Consider the following 19,749-nt stretch of genomic DNA (forward strand, 5'->3'; position numbering starts at 1 on the left):
TCTAGCAAAAGCACATGGGGGGTTTGCGTGTGTGGCAGGGGTGCAACATAAAAGAACGTTTGGAAACATGGATGCTAACTGCGGGAAAACAGAGCCACCTCATGCCAATTGTGGAGGTTTCATAGGTTTCTCAGTCTGAGGTTGACATGAATTGCGCTACAATTTTTTCTTATCCGATTTAAACAGATTTCAGCACACGGGAAATGCGTAGACAGCTCCATTTACAACTTTATTTCAGTACCCAGTTTTATAAACATCTGCCCTCCATTTTAATCACTTTTTTTTATTCACAGAGGTTTCTCGCATTTCTTCATGGTCACTACACTTCCTGACAGTCTGCGCCTATTTGACAGTTGTGAGTAATATATAACCTGCAAATGACTATTAAAAAGAAAGTTGTCTTATCCTCCAAAAGTGAATGTCACTAGGCGTGTGCCTTCTGTACAATAACCTTTCCACTGCCGGTGGCAAGTGTGATCTCTCTCTAGCAGCAAGCAGAGACGCAAGATCTATGATGGGGGGGACAAACTACATACAAGCATGACAGCATTGGTGGACTTTAAGCTTAGACAAGGCAAGCGATTGGATGACGGCAAGAGCAATGCATGCTGGGAAGTGAGGGAAAGGAAATGCCTGCATACTTGAGTTCTGGTAGCATACCAATGAAGAGAGAGGATGGCAAGTTGCAGAGCATGGAAATCAGAACAGTTCCTGGACTTATTAGACTGAAATGGACATGAAAAAGCAAGTGGATGGGATGTGGGGAACAAGGGCAGTACCCTATGCTTTTCTACACATTTTTATGTGAAAAACAATTACTTAAAAGCGTTACCACTTTTTAATTTTTATTTCATAAATCAATAGTACATGTGAAAATAAGCAACTTTATAATATATCTTAGTAGAAAAAAATAGCTTCGCGAACAAAATTGGTCATTATCAAAATTCTCAATTTTGATGTAGAATCTGTATTCAGTGAAGAATTACAGAGATAGGAGAGGAGAGCTGCTCCTGATAATATTAGATGTAAATGGGGGGAGCTCTGACTCCAGCTCCTCCCTCCGACATAGTTTTGTATCCTAATTAAACAAATACCCAGATACAGTATTAAGGTACACAACTCTGAAAATCTGACGTTAATATGCACACAAGCGTAGACAAAATTGAATGAAAGGAACTTACACATACTGCTAAGATCTGATTTAGATACTCCCACCGCCCCAACACGCGTTTCGGGATAGTCACTTCCTCAGGAGGCGCCTATTAAATTCACAGCACTTTATATTTGAAAATAGCACTTTATATGCTTATACTTGAAGGCACTTTTCTTTGTATATATTTTTGAGCTGTAATTGGCATATATTATGCACCCTTTACTAATATTACATCTATATCTGATGTGTATCACAAGTTGTTGCACTTTATCATTGTAAGCACTTTTGAGAGAGTATATTGTTTACATTATTTGTATGCATGCTTTTTTAGCACATCAACTTTTTTTAATATTTTTTTTTACTATTCAATATACATTTTTGCTATTCAGGAACTCATTTATTATTTAAGATGTATTAAAGGGAAGGTGCCATCCCAAAAAAAAATTTTCAGCAATTGAAAAAGTGTAAAGAATTAATGTTTACATTTTCTTAAAAAATATTATCATTTGTTTTTAATTTTGTAAAATATGAAAAATAATTTTAAAAAGTTGGCATTTCCACTTGTTAACACTAGGGGGAGCAGATACTGAAATTTGGCACAAAAACTTAGTGTACAACTAGCTCACATTACTGTCCTGCAGTAATTATGGGCATACAGTGTCCATGATGTTTGATTTTGATATATGAGCATGCCCTAAAATGGACACTGTATGGGCGGAATCTGCTGACATGGGTGTGGTGTCACTCCTCTCCTCCCCTTCTGGGTGTTTGCTAAGGGAAAAGAGAGGATGACATCTAGGAACACAATGAGCAGCCATTTTGATGGGGCCTGCAAAGTTACTGACTGTCTTTTCATGTAAAGTCTGGATCAGAACAGGTCACCAATCAGCAGAAATGTGTCCTGGATTTCTGTGGAGCAGACAAGCAGACGGTCCATCCATGTGTATAAAACACAGCGCTCTATGTACAATCCCTGGCACCGAACAGGGTGCCCCCCACAGACCAGCACACTGCTCTCCTGAAATACTCTGTGCTGCTGTCACCCTGCTCCTTCCCCCATACATCTCCCTCTGTGACCCCCCATAGACCAGCACACTGCTCTCCTGAAATACTCTGTGCTGCTGTCACCCTGCTCCTTCCTCCATATATCAGGCCCCTGTCGCCTCGCTTTCACACATCGCCAGGACAGGATCTGAGGAGAAGAATGGGGTCTTCGGTCACAGAGGATGGCAGGCAGCAAGGATTCTGGGAGAAGGGTGACAGCAGCACAGAGTATTTCAGGAGAGCAGTGTACTGGTCTATGGGGGGCACAGAGGGAGATATATGGTGGAGGGAGCAGGGTGACAGCAGCAGAGTATTTCAGGAGAGCAGTGTGCTGGTCTATGGGGGGCACAGAGGGAGATATATGGTGGAGGAGCAGGGTGACAGCAGCACAGAGTATTTCAGAAGAGCAGTGCGCTGGTCTATGCGGGGCACAGAGGGAGATGTATGGGGGAGGAGCAGGGTGACAGCAGCACAGAGTATTTCATGAGAGCAGTGCGCTGGTCTATGGGGGGCACAGAGGGAGATATATGGGGGAGGAGCAGGGAGACAGAAGCACAGAAATCCAGGAAACATTTCTGCTGATTGATGGCCTGTTCTGATCCAGACTGCATGCAAAGACCCCATTCCCCTCCTCAGATTCTGTCCTGGCGATGTGTGAAAGCGAGGCGACAGGCGCAGTCCGGGGTGACACTGGGAAGCAGGATGGGGTGAAATGGAGCCATACAGTAACGATAAAAATGAGACCCCTCTCTTCAGCTGCCTCCCCAGCCCTCCCCTGACTGCACCTATTACCCCTGACCCGTGTGTAGGTGCTCAGCCAGAACCACCCCAGAATGGGTCCCCTTTTAGCAGATCACAAATAATACCTCCATATACTTCACACACAATGCCGCCATATAGATCATACACAATACCACCATGTAGATCACACATAAAACCAGCAGGGTGACAGCAGCACAGAGTATTTCAGGAGAGCAGTATCACACGGCAGAGAATTAGATACACGGCTCAGCAGACAGGATCACACAGGAGAGGATTAGATACACGGCTCAGCAGACAGTATGACACAGGAGAGGATTAGATACATGGTTCAGCAGTCGGTATCACACAGGAGAGGATTAGATACACGGTTCAGCAGTCAGTATCACACAGGAAAGGATTAGATACACGGCTCAGCAGTCAGTATCACACAGGATAGGATTAGATACACGGCTCAGCAGGCAGTATCACACAGGAGAGGATTAGATACACGGCTCAGCAGGCAGTATCACACAGGAGAGGATTAGATACACGGCTCAGCAGGCAGTATCACACAGGAGAGAATTAGATACACGGCTCAGCAGGCAGTATCACAGGAGACAGTATTACAGATATGCCCACACTGGTGAAACTTCCAGCCCCCCCTCCCAATTATACACTAGACTATGGGCTGTATATGTCACTGTCCTCAGACAGCCATAAAAGCTCTCATAAAAGCAAAGGTGTCAGATTACCGGAGATCACTGGGGCTGTGTGTGAGTAAGGAGGCGGAGACAGAGCAGGAGGACAGTGGAGCTGGAGCAGGAAGCACGGTGCAGAAAGTGGAGCTGGAGCAGGAAGCACGGTGCAGAAAGTGGAGCTCAGCAGATAGCACTGGGCTACAGTAAAATGGCGCCCAGCCACACCTACAGCAGTGAATGGTGCAGCCCACAGGGGCGTGCCCAGTTCACTGCTAATGAGGCTGCATGGTGGGGTCGGGAGCCGACCGCAGTCTCCTATGTCCAGGGACGGCCATATTTGCAGACTGTATGAGTCCTCCACAGATCTGCAAATCAAGATGGCAGCGCCCAGTGGCTACATTAAAACATTATTACAAACAAACCATAAATCCTAGTTAGTACAACATTTGCTGAAACAACATGTTTTGTTACTTATTCTTTTTTTGGCAAATTATATAAAATTGCGGCACCTTCCCTTTAAGGTCTCCCTAGACTGTTATTAGGTTTGCGGCCTCTGCTTTAGCATGAGCACACATTGTTCTAAATTTATGATAATTTTTAATGCTTAAATAAAGATTAATTTTTTATTTGGCATTTAAGCTCTGTTTTCTGAGGTTGAATAGTATTGTATCCGTAGTAACTGCCACATCCTCTCAGTAATGGGGGGAGCCAGCTTCACCGAATACAGATTTGATCTCAGAATGAGAGGATAATGACTAATCAACTTGCCAGAGAAATTTTTCTGATAAGATGCATTGCAAAGTTGCTGATTTTCAAGTGTACTATTGATTTATGAAATAAAAATGAGTTACTCTTAGTAAATGTTATACAAAATAAAAATGTATAGAAAAGCATATAGTGTGCTGCCATTGTTCCCCACATCCCATCCATGTAACCAGTTGCCTTTGACGCACATATTAGTCTAGAGACTGTCTTGATTTTCATTCTCTGCAACTTACCATCTTCTCTCTTATTACTGAAATAAAAATTAAAATGGCGGTTCCACTTTAAATTTGACAATTCTGGGGCGAGAGGATAAAATAATCAATTACTCTTCTATACACTGGTCTCAGTGGATACAAGCTATCGAATAATTAGTTGTCCACACTTAAGAGAACTGCATGGACTAAACAGATCATCTTCTCAACATTTCCTCATCCCAAGAGACAGATGATAACTTATAACAACTCTGCAATATTATGTGTTTCCTTAACCAAAAAACGATAATGCAGAAGTTTGCTTCCAGGCCCCATACATACAGTAGCATTTCCTGTGACAGGGAACTGATCAAGTCAGCAGCACGTGTTTTCCCACCACCCATAAAAAAAAAAAAAAGATTAACAATTAATCATCCAGGTCTTCAATTCTACATTAAATTACTTTACTGCAACTTATCCAGGCTGAAAATTGTGAGCACATTAACATTTAATCTGTTCAATACATCAGGACTATGTTAAGCTATACTTCTTGGTATAGAAGGAAGAGTTACATCTTGAAAACTCACATTATCACTGTTTCCCGATTTAGCTGGAGCTTCAATGCGAAGAGCTTCAGATTTTTTCCCCATAGGCAATATTACATTGGTATTCGTTGTAGAAGAAGCATTATCAGACTCCCTTATTTCATAAAACTCAAAAGGATCAAGGACAGTGTTGATAGAAACATATTTTGCAGGATTGCTGTGTTCCACCACTTTCCGTGAATTGCAGTGTATCTGTTTCTTGGATTTACTATAGAATAAAGCTATCCACATATGCAGGATGATTTTTACATCTTCGACTTTCTCTTTTAAATGGGGGTTCCATGGTCTAAAAATAGAGATGCAAACAAATACATATGACAAATATGATATAGGCTATAATAAATCTATTCATGGTGTCCTAGGGGCTCGACTATGTCCCTCCTCTCAAGCCATGTATAGCAGCAGGACAACTCGCAGCCGCATCCCCCCGCTGCAGTAGGACTGAACAACACTCGCCTCCCCCCAACCACTTTTTTTTTTTCACCACACGTTACTGGTTGGTTACCTTTAGCTAAAAAAAGGTTGCATTAATAGTCTACAATTTTATTCCTTGAATTAGTTTTCAGACCCCCTGATCAAAATTATGTTTACTAAATACCCTTATTATTATTACCTTCATGCATTATTTGCAGTATATTTTTTACTTTTTAGTTCAGGATATTTGTGTTTTTGCTTTTTGTTTTCTCTGGTTAATGGTCATGTGTTAATATGCACTTACATTGTGCATACACATTAACTTACTTTTCTCAGTTCAGATTTGTTTTTTATTCATTTCATTGTGCATTCAGTGCATATAGGGGTGTGACCGCCCTCTTTCTGAGCTGGGAAAGCCATCCAGTCTGGCCTAAGCTGTTACTAGTGGTTCAGCCGCTCGACCCTTATTCACATTCACGCCACTTGGCAAGTGAAAAGGTTTTAAATACTAGAGTAGGGACTGTCCCACAAGGGTTGCCGTGACGTGGCGGGATGGCTTGTACATTATTTTGATCAAAATTATGTTTACTAAATACCCTTATTATTATTATTATTACCTTTATGCATTATTTGCAGTATATTTTTTACTTTTTAGTTCAGGATATTTGTGTTTTTTGCTTTTTGTTAGACCCCCTGATATGTAGTTTCAGATGAGAGTATGCCCAGATAACACTCCAATATAAAAATTAGGTCTGAGTGAGTCTATTACTGCTAATATTTATGTGAATAACAGGAAGTAGGAGTCTAATATCAGGGCTAGTGTCCACTGTTCTAATTGCAGGATACAAGCTACATTGGAAAACCCACTGAAATTTTATATAAAGCAAGCAAACAGGTTACTGCAATGCAACAAATACTGAGTTGAATGATCACTATTAAGAACATACCATATATTACACATCTATATCCACTATATATTTATAATAGCAATTTATAGATAATATATTCATAATATGTATATTTATTACACACTGTATTTTAAAATGGAGTGTGTATATATGCACCTACCTTCCTTCCATTAATACAACTCACCTGCTTTCCCTAAACCTGCTTTACTCACATGTGTATGCAGCGCCACTGAGCTGAACATCGCGTATCGAAAGAGTTATGAGTAGTGATGAGCAAACGTGCTGGAAAAAGGCATTATCCGAGCATGCTCGTGTGCCAACAGAGTGACTTTGGCGTGCTCGAAAAATATGTTCGAGTCCCCCCACATGCATGTCTCGTGGCTGAAGCAGGGACTGCCTAACAGTCATGCAAACCCTGCCGCAAGACATGCAGGCCCAGAGCTGTGAACATAGTTTTTGGGCGCGCGAAAGTCACTCGGTTAGCACCCGAGCATGCTCGGATAACATCTTATCAGAGCATGTTCAGTCATCACTAGTTTTCAGCTAAGTGGTTAGACAGACAGGAAATCCAGATGGGCTGCCATGGCAGTTAATCACCTGAAGGTCCCATGTCTGCCATGTTTGTGTTCCTATGAAACAAGGCTTCATATGAGACTGCCAAATTGACACCACACAATACATAAGAACTGGAGTGTACTACACTTGCTATAAAGTGACTGCAGTACAAGTCCTAAAAGACGTTATAAAAACAGTTTAAGGAACATAAACACAAAATAGGTAAAATAAGTAACATTGCAGTTTTTCGCACAATGGGATAAAATGCAATTAATGTTGGAAGTATCCTAAAATACAAATAAAATTTACAGCTTCCTTTGTAAAAAAAAAAAAAAAAAAAACTCTCATAAAAGGTTATTGGTCTCAGAACATGACACAAAAAAACTAAAAACAAAATCATTAATCTTTCTGAGCTGCAAAATAAAGTTATCAGATCATTTCTACGTCATTTTCAATATCAATACAAATAAAAATACCTGCACAAAGAGATGTTAAAAAAAAGCCACTAAAAATGAAATTAGGGCCCTGTTCACACTGCATGTATACAGAAGGCGCCCCTGATGAGAGCCATAAAGTGCGATGATACAAGACAAGTTTAAATGGATTCAATTTGCGCTTTGTCTGATTTTTCAGATTGGTATAAGAACAGTCTATTACAGTTTTGTGACCACCTGAAAAAATGGAAACTGCCAAGAAAAAAAGCACAAAAGAACTACACTTAAACTCTTTTTGTGTCATTACACTCCATCTCCACTGGGGATCGTACCTGAATCCCGTATTTGATAATTCATACAGAACTCCCCAGATGCACTACACAAACATAGTGTGAACAGAACCTAACATTTCAAAATTTAGGAGCTTTCAGTTGAGTTCAAGGGTATGTGCACACATTGCAGATGATCCTCGGCAGATCCGCAAATGTGTGACCAACCAGTATAATTCAAAAGGAAAAAAAAAAAAGCTGTGCACAGGCTGCGGAAAATCCGCAGCGGTTTATTTTCCGCATGTCAAATCTTTTTGCGTATCCACATGCGCTTTACACCCATTGAATTAATGAAATCGGCAGGGGTAAAAACGTATGCCAATTCAAAACGAATCCACATTAAATCTGCACAAAAAATGCACAAAATCCGCAACAAAACCCACAGATTTTTACCTGCGTTTTCTGCCAAGAGATGCAGATTCCGTGCAGAAAATTCTGCAGGCAAATCTGCAACGTGTGCACATACCCCAACATTGGAAATAAAACTGTGTACTCAATACATTTGTCTATAGCTATTGTTCTGGCACTCTAGCAGTATCAATTACTTCATATTGACAAATAAAAAACTGACAACGTGTGCAATAGAGAGCAATACATATGCTAAATGAATCATGTCAGGCTGGTTCAACTCGCCCTAAAAACAGAATAAGTGTATATTATTACACATCACATACTTACCCATGAAGGGCACGATTTATTGTTTTTTCTAAAGGATCACTAGTAAACTTGCTGTCAAGGTCAAAATTGTAGTTTGGTTCCCAGTGAACAGTAATTACAACATTGTCCTGGAGCTTCGACACTCCCCTCTGTTTGTTACCAGTCAATAGGGACTCACTTCCACCAGTAAATACAACCTCTTCTGAAAGACCATTTACTGACGACTCAGGAACCACATCAGCCGATGTAGTGGAATCGGGGACACCTTGAATGGCACGCTCATTCGTTTCTTTTGTAGATTTGCCTGGAATGATCCCTAGAGGAAGCTGAGAGTAAGAATGCTCTAAGCAAATTTTGCTTGTGGCATTATACCGCGCTTTAGCCTTGGCAGCAGCAATGTGAGCTTTCTGTGATATTTGCTTTTCACCAGATTCAAAACGTTTCTGTGATGCAATGCTGCGAGGAGAGACATTAAAGCCATTTTTAGGCTTATCACCTTCCATTGTATTTTCAGGCTCAGTGTATGCCGTGGTAGACGGAGCTGGAGGACTAAAATCCTTTGCTGGAGGCTCTTCAGTACTTACAGGGTCATCTCTACGTGCTGGCTCATCAACCAGTACGTCAGGGGCAGATGCCACATTCACACTTTGTAAGTAAGGAATATTGGTGGAGCCAAATGAGTTTAGGGCCAAGTCAGCCAGCAGATTAAGGGCATGCGATTCATACATGCTTATTCTTTTCTCTATTATATTGTCTTCAGAGATCTCAGGAGGAGAAGGCCATTTTGGGGCATCTTTTAGGCTTTCACTAGATTTTCCAGATGTGTTGATCTGCTCAACTGTAGTTGTCTTTTTCTCTTCACTCCTTTTCTTGGCTCTCCCAGTGCTTCCATATTTTCGCTCACTTATCTTTTTTAAGCTTTCAGACTTGTTTATAACCTCTGCTGCCACAATTGTGTTGCCTGTACCAAAAAAGAATCTAGATGAAGTAGTGTCCACAATAATACATTACCTAGTAATCTAGGGTCCTCTCTGTGTAACTATTTAAAAGCTGCAATGCTACTTAACCCAGAATCTAAAGGGTTAAACTGAGATCACAGGTGGGTGTCCATAGTTTAAACACATTCAGCACCCTCCTGAGATCACTTTCTACACTTGTGCATGACGTTCAAGTTGAAGAGTTGAGGTGCAGCAGACAGGTTTTCAATCCCGTATATGATATACAATGCAACGCTCTGCAAGCTCAGTATTATTTGTGCAGCAATGCAATCACAAATGGTGGAGAATGCATCGCTATACACTGTTGTTACAGCCTACTTCTATATTTTGAAAGCTTGGCCACCAAATAGTTTGATGAAAGTCAACACCGAAAACGTTCACACAAAATCTGATGCGCCAGTTGTAAAAATAACGCAGTTGATTACATACATTATATAGAGACACATATGCATGTTTTTCCTCAATATGTGACATGAAATCAGAATAAACCTTTCCCGTTTTAGGTCAATTAAAATTACCATAATTATCAATGAGAGTGAGTGAGTGACAGAGAGAGACAGAGACAGCGAGAGAAAGAAAGAAAGAAAGAAAGAAAAAGAAAGAAAGATAAAAAGAAAGAAAAAGAAAGAAACTAAGAGCAAGAAAGAGAAAGTTTTTTTTAAAGCAATTTTTCTTACTGCAAAGTCAAAAGTTTACATACACTGAGGCTATGTGCATACGTTCGGAATTGCAGCGGAAATTTCCGCCGCAACTCCCTGCCGCGGGAAATACGCATGCGGAATTGGCATGCATATTCCCGCTAAACAATAGCGTTTTGCAAGCGTAATTAGCTTGCAGAATGCTAGTGTTTTCCAAGTGATCTGTAGCATCGCTTGGAAAACTGATTGACAGGTTGGTTACACTTGTGTTACATAGTGTCTTCCGACAGCCCCCGATCTCCTCATCGGCGCTTCCGGCATCTTCCGGTCCCAGTGATGCTTTGCGCGAAAGACCTTTGTGACGTCACGTTCGCGAGAGTGCGACGTCATCTCAGGTGATTCGCGCAAAGCATCACTGGGACCGGAAGATGCTGGCAGCGTGGCGGACAGGCAGGAAGGCTCCAGCAGCCGTCAGAAGGTGAGAATATCACTATTTTTTATTTTTATTCTATTTTTTACAGGATTATGGTACCCAGGGCCTGGAGGATTGTCTCCTCTCCTCCAGACCCTGGGTATCATCCACACATGAAGTGCTCACTTTAGGCATGGTGGGCATAGCCACATGCGTAAAGTGAGCGTTTCAATGCAATCCTATGGGTGCGGAATCGCCGCGATTCCGCACAAAGAATGAACATGCTGCGTATTTTTCTGCTAAGTGATTCCGCAGCAGAAAAATCTGCAGCATTAGCACAGCAATGTGGAATCCCATAGGAATACATGGATGTGTTTTTGCAGCGAATAAACGTCACAAAAATGCTAAAAGTATTAAGTTACGTACCGGTAACGGTATTTTTCGGAAGCCCATGACAGCACCACGAGAGAGGGGATCCGCCCTTTAGGAACAGGAAACCTACAGATACAAAAAGGGCGGCACCTCTCCCACGCATCAGTTGGTTTACAGAGCTTGAGAGGCTACCATGGTTAGTACACAACATATATATACAACCAATCTACCCTATATAGCAGAAACATTTTCTTCTTTTTTTTTTTTTTTTTTTACACCATCTCCCACATACCGTAAATTGTGGACAATCTTCTAAAGGAGTGCACCCCTATATGTGAACAAGGGAGGGAACTAAGGGTGCTGTCATGGGCTTCCGAAAAATACCGTTACCGGTACGTAACTTAATACTTTATTCGGACTCCCATGACAGCACCACGAGAGAATTACAGAGATGTAAACTAACTTAGGGCGGGACTACAGCCTGCAGCACCCTTAGCCCGAAGGTGAGATCTGAAGAGGCACCCATATCTAATCGATAGTGGTTAAAAAAAGGTGGAAGGAGATGACCAGGTGGCCGCCTTACATATCTGATCAATTGACACTCCAGATCTTTCTGCCCAAGACGATGCCATGGCACGAGTGGAATGCGTCCTCAGGTTCTGCGGAGCCGGACCTCCACCTGCTGTGTAGGCAAGAGAGATAGCCTCCCTAATCCACCTCGCTAATGTGCGTTTTGATACTCTACAACCTTTCCTGGGACCTTGGAAGGATAGGAATAATGCATTCTCCTTCTTCCAAGGATCCGTGGCTGCTAAATATTTAAGTAAGCATCTCCTAATATCTAATGCCTGAAGTTTTTGCTCCTTAGGGTTGGTCGGATTAGGGAGGAAGGAAGGCAGAACTATCTCTTGTGTCCTGTGAAATTGTGATGCTACCTTGGGAAGGTATGCTGGATCTGGCCTTAGGATTACTCTATCCTGTAAGAACTCTGTGTAAGGGGGCAATCTGGAAAGTGCCTGTATGTCGCTCACTCTACGTGCGGATGTTATCGCCACCAGAAAAGCTGCCTTAAGAGATATAATCTTTAATGAGGCCGAATCCAGAGGTTCAAATGGTCTGTCAAGGCCGTAAGGACTAAATTTAAGTCCCAAGGTACACATCTGTCTTTGTGTATGGGTCTCGATCTAGCCGCTGCTTTGATGAACCTTGCTACCCAATAGTTATTGGCAATATCACATGCAAACAAGGCCCCTAAGGCTGAAACTTGTACTTTTAATGTACTTGTGGAGAGACCCAATTCGAGACCCTTCTGGAGAAATTCCAGAATATGTTTCGTGGGAATTCCGTCTCTGGCGTCAAACTGAAAGGTGGACAGGAATCGCTTCCAGGTTCTAGCATAAATGTTAGTGGTAGTCAATTTCCTGCTTTTTAGGAGGGTATCAATTAACTTGTTGGAGAACCCTATATCCTCTAACAGTGACCTTTCAAAGACCACGCCGTCAAATGGAGTCTCGCTACTTGTGGGTGGCTGACTGGCCCCTGGTAGAGGAGATCTGGAAGGTTCGGCAGCACCCAGGGATCGCATACAGACATGGTCCTCAACCACGCGAACCAGGTCCTCCTGGGCCAAAAGGGGGCAATTAATATAACTCTTGCCCGATCTTCCCTGATCTTCCTTACTACCAGAGGTAGAAGATTTAATGGCGGGAAGGCGTATGCCAGAGAGAAGTTCCATCTTATCAGGATGGCGTCCACTGCCAGTGGATTTTCCCTGGGATTCAGAGAACAGAACGATTTTTCTTTTCTGTTTTCTCTGGTGGCAAAGAGGTCTACCTCTGGCCGACCCCATCTGCGGACAATCTGGTGGTAAATATCCCTGTTCAAAGCCCATTCTCCTTGCTTTAGAGTCTTGCGGCTTAGAAAGTCTGCCTTTACGTTGTCCTTTCCTCTGATGTGGAGCGCCGTCAAAGATAGAAAACTTCCCTCTGCTATTTGAAGGAGACGTTCTGTTGTCCGCATCAGGGCGTCGGAGCGGGTTCCACCTTGGCTACCGCTACCTGGTTGTCCGAGAGTATCCTCACGTGATGGCCCTGTAGGTACATAATGAGTTTTTTGACTGCCTGCTCTATCGCCAGTAGCTCTCTTTGGTTGGATGAGATCTCCGTATCCGAATCCCACTGTCCCTGTACCACTATGTCCCCCATATGGGCCCCCCAACCGAAGGGACTAGCGTCTGTGGTTATAACACGGGTTATCTGCGTTATCCAGGGCACCCCTGAGGCTAGGTTCTTATCATCGAGCCACCATCTAAGCGATGTGACAGTCGAGGGGCTTAGCAACAGTTGACCTTGTAAGGAGTGTCTTAAGGCCCTGCTATTAAATAGGACATCCTTCTGAAGGGCTCTAGTATGGAATTGTGCCCACCTAACTGCTGGGATGCATGAGGTTAGAGATCCCAACAGGGACATGGCCTGTCTGAGGGTCATAGAAGGATTATCAACCGCCCGAAGAACCTGCTGCTGTATCTTTTGCATTTTATCCAATGGCAACAGACACTGCTGAGTTTCTGAATTTAATAGTAAGCCTAGAAACTTTTGTATTTTTGAGGGCTGGAGTCGGGATTTCTCGTAGTTTAATATCCATCCGAGGTTTCCTAACCTGGACTTAGCTCTTTCTATCTGGGATGTACAATGGCCCACTGATTTTCCCACAATTAAAAAATCATCCAAATATGGAACAATCAGGATGTCCACTTCCCGTAAATGCGCCATCACTTCGGCCACTATTTTTGTAAATACCCGGGGCGCTGCTGAGAGACCAAAGGGAAGGGCTCTATATTGATAATGACGGACTGTGCCGTCTATTGAAACCGCCACCCTCAGGAACTGCTGGAAGTCTGCATGGATAGGTACATGATAGTACGCATCTTTCAAATCTATGACTGCCATAAAACACCCTTTAAACAATATTTTTATTGTCGTATTGATGGATTCCATCTTAAAAGTACGGTTTACCAAAAACTTATTAAGGAAACGTAAGTTAATGATCGTTCTAAATGTCTTATCAGGTTTTTGGATCAGGAATAAGGGAGAGTAGAACCCTCTTCCTCTCTCAGCTTCTGGAACCTCTATCAGGACGTTTTTCTGGCATAGGCTCAAGACCTCCGCTTCTAAAGCTGTTTGTTCGAGGGGTGAAGATCTTAACGGAGTAGATTTAAAGGTATCCCGCGGACCTGGGTAAACTCCAATCTAAGCCCGGTGGATATTACATTGCGCACCCAGTCACTATTTGTAATTTGTGACCATGCCGGAAGAAAGGGTGATAGTCTACCTCCCACGGGAATTGCTAGTCATTGATCTTGTCTCTTTTGATCTCTAGACGAGCGTCCAAACATGTAGCCCGTACCTCTTCTCCTTCTATCTTCCCATCTGGGACGGTCTCTAGTAGGCGAAGAATTGCGCCTTCTCCCCAGACGGAATCTCCTTCTACCAAATGGGCGTCGGTAGGATGTAGGCCAGAGATTTGGAAATTTTTTCTTGTCGTCCCCAGCCTTCTCAAGCAGTTCGTCCAGGACTGCGCCGAACAAATATTCCCCCTCACACGGAATAGTACAAAGCTTCGCCCTGGTTTGAATGTCTCCCTGCCAGCACTTTAGCCACAGGGCTCTATGAGCCGCATTAGAGAGACCTGCTGCTCTGGCTGCCATTCTTACTGCATCCGCCGAGGCATCTGCAAGGAAGGCTGCTCCCTCTTGGATTGTTGGTAGGGCCCCAAGAATTGTTTGTCTTGACGTACCCTGTTTTAATTGTGACTCCAACTGGTCCAACCAGACCATCATGGACCTGGCTGTGCATGTTGACGCCACTGCTGGTCTTAAGGAACCGGCTGCCATCTCCCAAGTATTCTTAAGGAAGGTGTCTGCCTTCCTGTCTAGGGGATCTTTAAGGGATCCCATATCCTCAAAGGGCAGCGAGGATCTTTTCGATGCCTTTGCAATGGCCGCATCTAATTTGGGGGCCTTGTCCCAAGTATTTACTGCCGGATCATCGAAGGGATATCTGCGTTTGAGGGCTGGTGGTAGCGACCCTCTTTTATCCGGTCTTTTCCACTCTCTGTGGATTAGATCTTGGATTTTCTGATTTAACGGGAAGACTCTATGCTTCCTCTGCTCCAGCCCCCTGAACATGACATCCTGCATGGATAATTGGGGCTTAGGCTCCTCTACTTCCATTGTCCCTCTGACTGCTTTGACCAGCTTGTCTACCCGGTCAAGAGGCAGACAAAACCGCCCAGAGTCCTCTTCTCCTGAGGAGGACGAGGGAGATGAAGCCTGGGAGTCTCTACTTCTCCTCCATTCTGTTGAGGAATCGGACTCCACCGGGACCCCGCCCTTTATAGTTTCCCGCTGGGACAGTGACTTTAGGGTTTCATTCATTTCCGCCCTAACAATGTCTCTCAAACTCGCTGCTACTGCGGGCGACTCTTCCGCCACTGTCTGCTGAATACAGGGGGGGCACAATCTTTTAGGGCATGAGTCCGGTAATGGGCATGCACAGAGTGCGCATTCCCTGTGTTTAGCCTTACTTGAAGCCTTCTTCCCCGGAGGATGAGGGGGGTTCTTCTCAGACGATGCTCCTGTCTGCTTAGAGGAGCTTTTATGGCTGGACTGATCACTTCGTCCCGCACGTTCGCTGCCACGTGACTCTTTCTTTTTCTGCTTGACCTGCCGAAGGTCATCCAGGGGCGGCAGGGATGTTTGTCGCTGCTGCCGTCGTTGCTGCTGTTGCCGCCGCTGCTGCTCGCTCTCCATTACTGCTCGCAATAATGTGGCCAAGGCAAGGCACCCTGCCAGGGTCCTGCCTTTATACCCCTCCTCCGGACAGCAGTATGCGTGCCGCGCCCCTCCCCCCCTAACCGGGCCCCCTTCCCCAGCTGGCGCCGCACCCGGTCGGAGAGCCGACGCTCATCGGCGTTTGCGATGGGCGCCGCCATCTTGTTTTTCTCGCGCATGCGCAGTGGCGCCGCCGACCCGGAAGCACCTCCTCCGGCCGCCCCCTGACGTCACCGCGACCCCGCCTGACCGGAGGTCACGCGGGACGCCCTGGAGCTTCGGAATACTGCGCTCCCCGGTCGCAGCCTCCCCCGCAGCGCGCCGGCCACCGCACTAGCGCCGCCGGATCCGGGGGCCCCCGGGGGGGAATATACTCACCGGCGGCGGCATTTATTCTGGAGTCGGACATCCTCCGGACGCCGCTCCCTGCTGACTACGCCACCGCCGTGCTACCCATCCTGGGCCACCGTGGCGTCTTCCAGGGATCCGCACCAGGCCGAGGTAGGAGACCCCCCCGCTACCTGTATCGGCCGGCCGGCCTGGGATCCTGGTCTTCTGTAGGATCCCGTCCCTTCAGGAACAGGAAACCAACTGATGCGTGGGAGAGGTGCCGCCCTTTTTGTATCTGTAGGTTTCCTGTTCCTAAAGGGCGGATCCCCTCTCTCGTGGTGCTGTCATGGGAGTCCGAATAAAAACGCAATGTGTGCACACAGCCTAAGATTACTATGCCTATAAAACAATTCTGGACTGCCCATGATGTCATGTGTTTGGAAACTTCTGGCACCTTGGAAGCTTTGTGTTTTTTGGCAACATCTGAGTTAGAGACACACCTGTGGATGTATTTTAATGCACACGTGAAACACACTGCCTCTTTGAGTAGCATCATGGGAAGTCTAAAGAAAATCAGCCAAGATATCAAGAAGAGAATTGTGGACTTGTACAAGTCTGGTTCATCCTTGGGTACAATCTCAAAATACCTGAAGGTGTCTTGTGTATAATTGCTTGTACAGATGAACAAGTACAAACAAGATGGGAATGTCCAGCTCCAGCCATCATACCGCTCAGGAAGGAGACGGGTTTTGTATCCCAGAGATGAACGTGATTTGGTCCAACATGTTCATATCAACTCAAGGACAAAAACAGAAGACCTTGTGAAGATGATGGCGGAAGTTGGTGAGATTGTGTCAATATCCATATGAAGTGAGTACTGTATCTACATGAGCTGAAAGGCCACTGACAGGAAGAAGACATGACACCAAAAGAAACATAAAAAGCCGGATTAATGTTTGCAAATGCACACAAAAACAAAATACCATATATACTCGTGTATAAGCCGACCCCCCCCCCGACCCCGACGTACGTTTCGATGTATTAACCTTCCTCATGCCCCCTGAGGAAGGTTAATACATCGAAACGTACGTCGGGGACTGCTTTTCCTGCCCTCCCCATTGGACACATGACGGGTAATTATATATTAGTGATGCACTGTCTGTTGACTTAAAATCACTTTATATGTTTTTGCCACATGGCTATATATAACCACTATTCTCCAGTCTCTTAACATACCGCTGCATCTGGTGCTCCACCTGTTTCTATTAATATCATTAGGTCTCATTTTCTATATACTACATATGGGAGAGCTACAGATGCTGAGGTTTTGCATTATGCTCATTACTTCTTTGGACCATGCAGCTTATTGAGACTGTTTTGATTAGTGGCAGTATATATATATATATTTTCTGTCCCGCATGCGCCAATTGAGATGGTAGTGTATGCTACTTTTTAGGGTATTTAGGTCACTTTAAACTATATGTACCTCCTTTACATATTGTTTGCTTACTAATGTACTATATATGTCGTTCTGTTGCTCAATTGACATTTGTCATTTTTTTATGACGAATAAAGTTTGGTACTTTTGTAAATTAGCTTAGACTCTAATTTCTCCAGTTTTTTCATGATTTATTAATGAGTCGCTGCTGTCATGCAATTTTGTTTCCTTTTGTGGAAATGTGGTAATTAATTTTGCCACCATAGTAAATTAATTATGGTTTGGAGACTTGTCATATTATTTATAATGGGGAAACAGTGTGTGCGTATCAAGCCCCGCCCCTAATTATGAGGTCACAATGGTTGCCATTGCGACGCTGATGTCATCATAGTTTGCAAGCCCCGCCGCTCATTATGATGTCATAATGGTTGACTATGGGATGGAGGATGTGTGATGGGTATATGGCAAAGAAATGGGCTGAAAATCTCAGCTTATACGCGAGTATATACAGTACCTTAATTCTTGTAGACATGCCCTGTGGTCTGATGAAACTAAAATTGAAATTTTGGGGCATAATGACCATCGTTACATTTGGAGGAAAAAGAGAAAAGTTTGGAAGCCTAAGAACACCATCCCAACTTTGAAACACGGTGGAGGAAGCATCACGTTGTGGAGTTGTTTTGCTGCAGGAGGTACTGGTGCACTTCACAAAATAGATGGCATCATGAGAAAAGATTATGTGGCAATACTGAAGCAACATCTCAAGACATCAGCCAGGAAGTTAAAGTTTGGGGGGAAATGGGTCTTCCAAATGAACAATCACATGAAGAATACTGCCAAAATGGTATAGTGGCTTCAGGATAACAAAGTCAATGTTTTGGAGTGGCCTTCACAAAGAACTGATCACAATCCTATTGAAAATTTATGGGCAAAGATGAAAAGCGAGCAAAGCGACCAAAAAACCTGGATCAGTTACATCAGTTTTGTCAGGAGGAATGGGCCCAAATTCTGACCAACTATTGTGAGAAGCTTGTGGAAGGATATCCCAAACATTTGACCCAACTCATTCAGTTTAAGGGCAATGGTACCAAATACTAATGAAATGTAATTAAACTTTTGACTTTGCAGTAAGTAATAAAAATGTCTTAAAATATTCTCTATCATTCCAGCATTTGGCAAATAATAATTATGGTAAACTTTTTTTTGCATGACAATTTTTGAGTGCCAAAGTTTCTACTGTATCTTCTATATGTCTATATTAAACACACACACACACACCTTTTTTCTTAACAGGTACTGAAATATGTCCCCCAACACAATCGGATAAATAAAGACAAAGTGGCTAACCCTTTTAACATTGCACAGCAGGATATGGTGAAGTCAAGGAACAACAGTCTATTCAAACGTTCAGATTTTATTTTAGTTAGAATATACTAGGCTTTGCTATTTCTACAATACTGTTCAACTCAAATATATAGATGTTAAATTTTAAAAAAAATATGGGAAAGGTGCTGTCTCACAGTTGCAAGCTATCCACAGATGAAAGTGCTCTCATTCTCGTAATCAATGGAGAGCCAAGCAATCTCATACGTCTCACTCATGCTTTTGATAAAAGTTTGCAATTGTGCTGCAAAAATTATTTGTTTTTCCTCCTTACCTGGATCAGACATTTTCCGTTTTGATCGCCTGTCAGGCACAACCAAGTGCTGTTCAGGTGAAAAAGCTTTTTGGACTTTTCTCTTTATGGCTCTAGTTTCTGCAGTCAAGATTTTCTTCTTCTCATTCTCAGTATTGCCTGGAGTAATCTTTTCACTTGTCTGGATTTTCTCATGTTGTATAAAAGCAGCTGACAAAACTTCAGCTCCTAGAAATAAAGTGATGTGTTGGTTTTATTTAAAAAGTCTACACAGTAAAGCCTAAAAAAGAAAACCGATCACCTTGGAAAACACAATTTACCTGCAAATATAGGGTTAATGTGCAGGTAATAGTGTTACAGTGCTTCCCGTCTGCCTTTCTGGAAGTGCAGCTACTGAGAGAAAAACGTATTTCCTCACGGGATCTGCTGGCTTTCAAACATAGCGTTAAGAGCAGAGTGTCTACAGTTGCCACTCCCTATATAATAAGTACACCCAGACACTGATTGACAGCTCAATGATTCGATACATTGCAATGCTAGCTGTAAAAGTGCCACAGTGTGCCCACAGTGCTCCATGCACACCCTCAAGGTTGAAAGCCG

General features: G+C 43.5%; 1 protein-coding gene across 7 annotated transcripts in view; it reads right to left on the reverse strand.

The window, feature by feature from the left end:
- Nucleotides 1-19,749, reverse strand: part of TASOR2 (transcription activation suppressor family member 2) — a 176,921-nt gene that overhangs the window by 55,728 nt on the left and 101,444 nt on the right. For all 7 annotated transcript variants that reach the window (XM_073589069.1, XM_073589071.1, XM_073589070.1 and 4 more), the window contains 3 exons: nt 19,171-19,377; nt 8,516-9,455; nt 5,180-5,483 (listed from right to left, as the gene is read on the reverse strand). In XM_073589069.1, the coding sequence (XP_073445170.1) occupies nt 5,180-5,483; nt 8,516-9,455; nt 19,171-19,377 (1,451 nt within the window). The remainder of the gene's footprint in view (nt 1-5,179; nt 5,484-8,515; nt 9,456-19,170; nt 19,378-19,749) is intronic.

Source organism: Dendrobates tinctorius, unplaced genomic scaffold (genome assembly GCF_039654945.1).
Source record: "Dendrobates tinctorius isolate UK_male_01 unplaced genomic scaffold, ASM3965494v1 ptg000105l, whole genome shotgun sequence".
Classification (NCBI taxonomy): domain Eukaryota; kingdom Metazoa; phylum Chordata; class Amphibia; order Anura; family Dendrobatidae; genus Dendrobates; species Dendrobates tinctorius.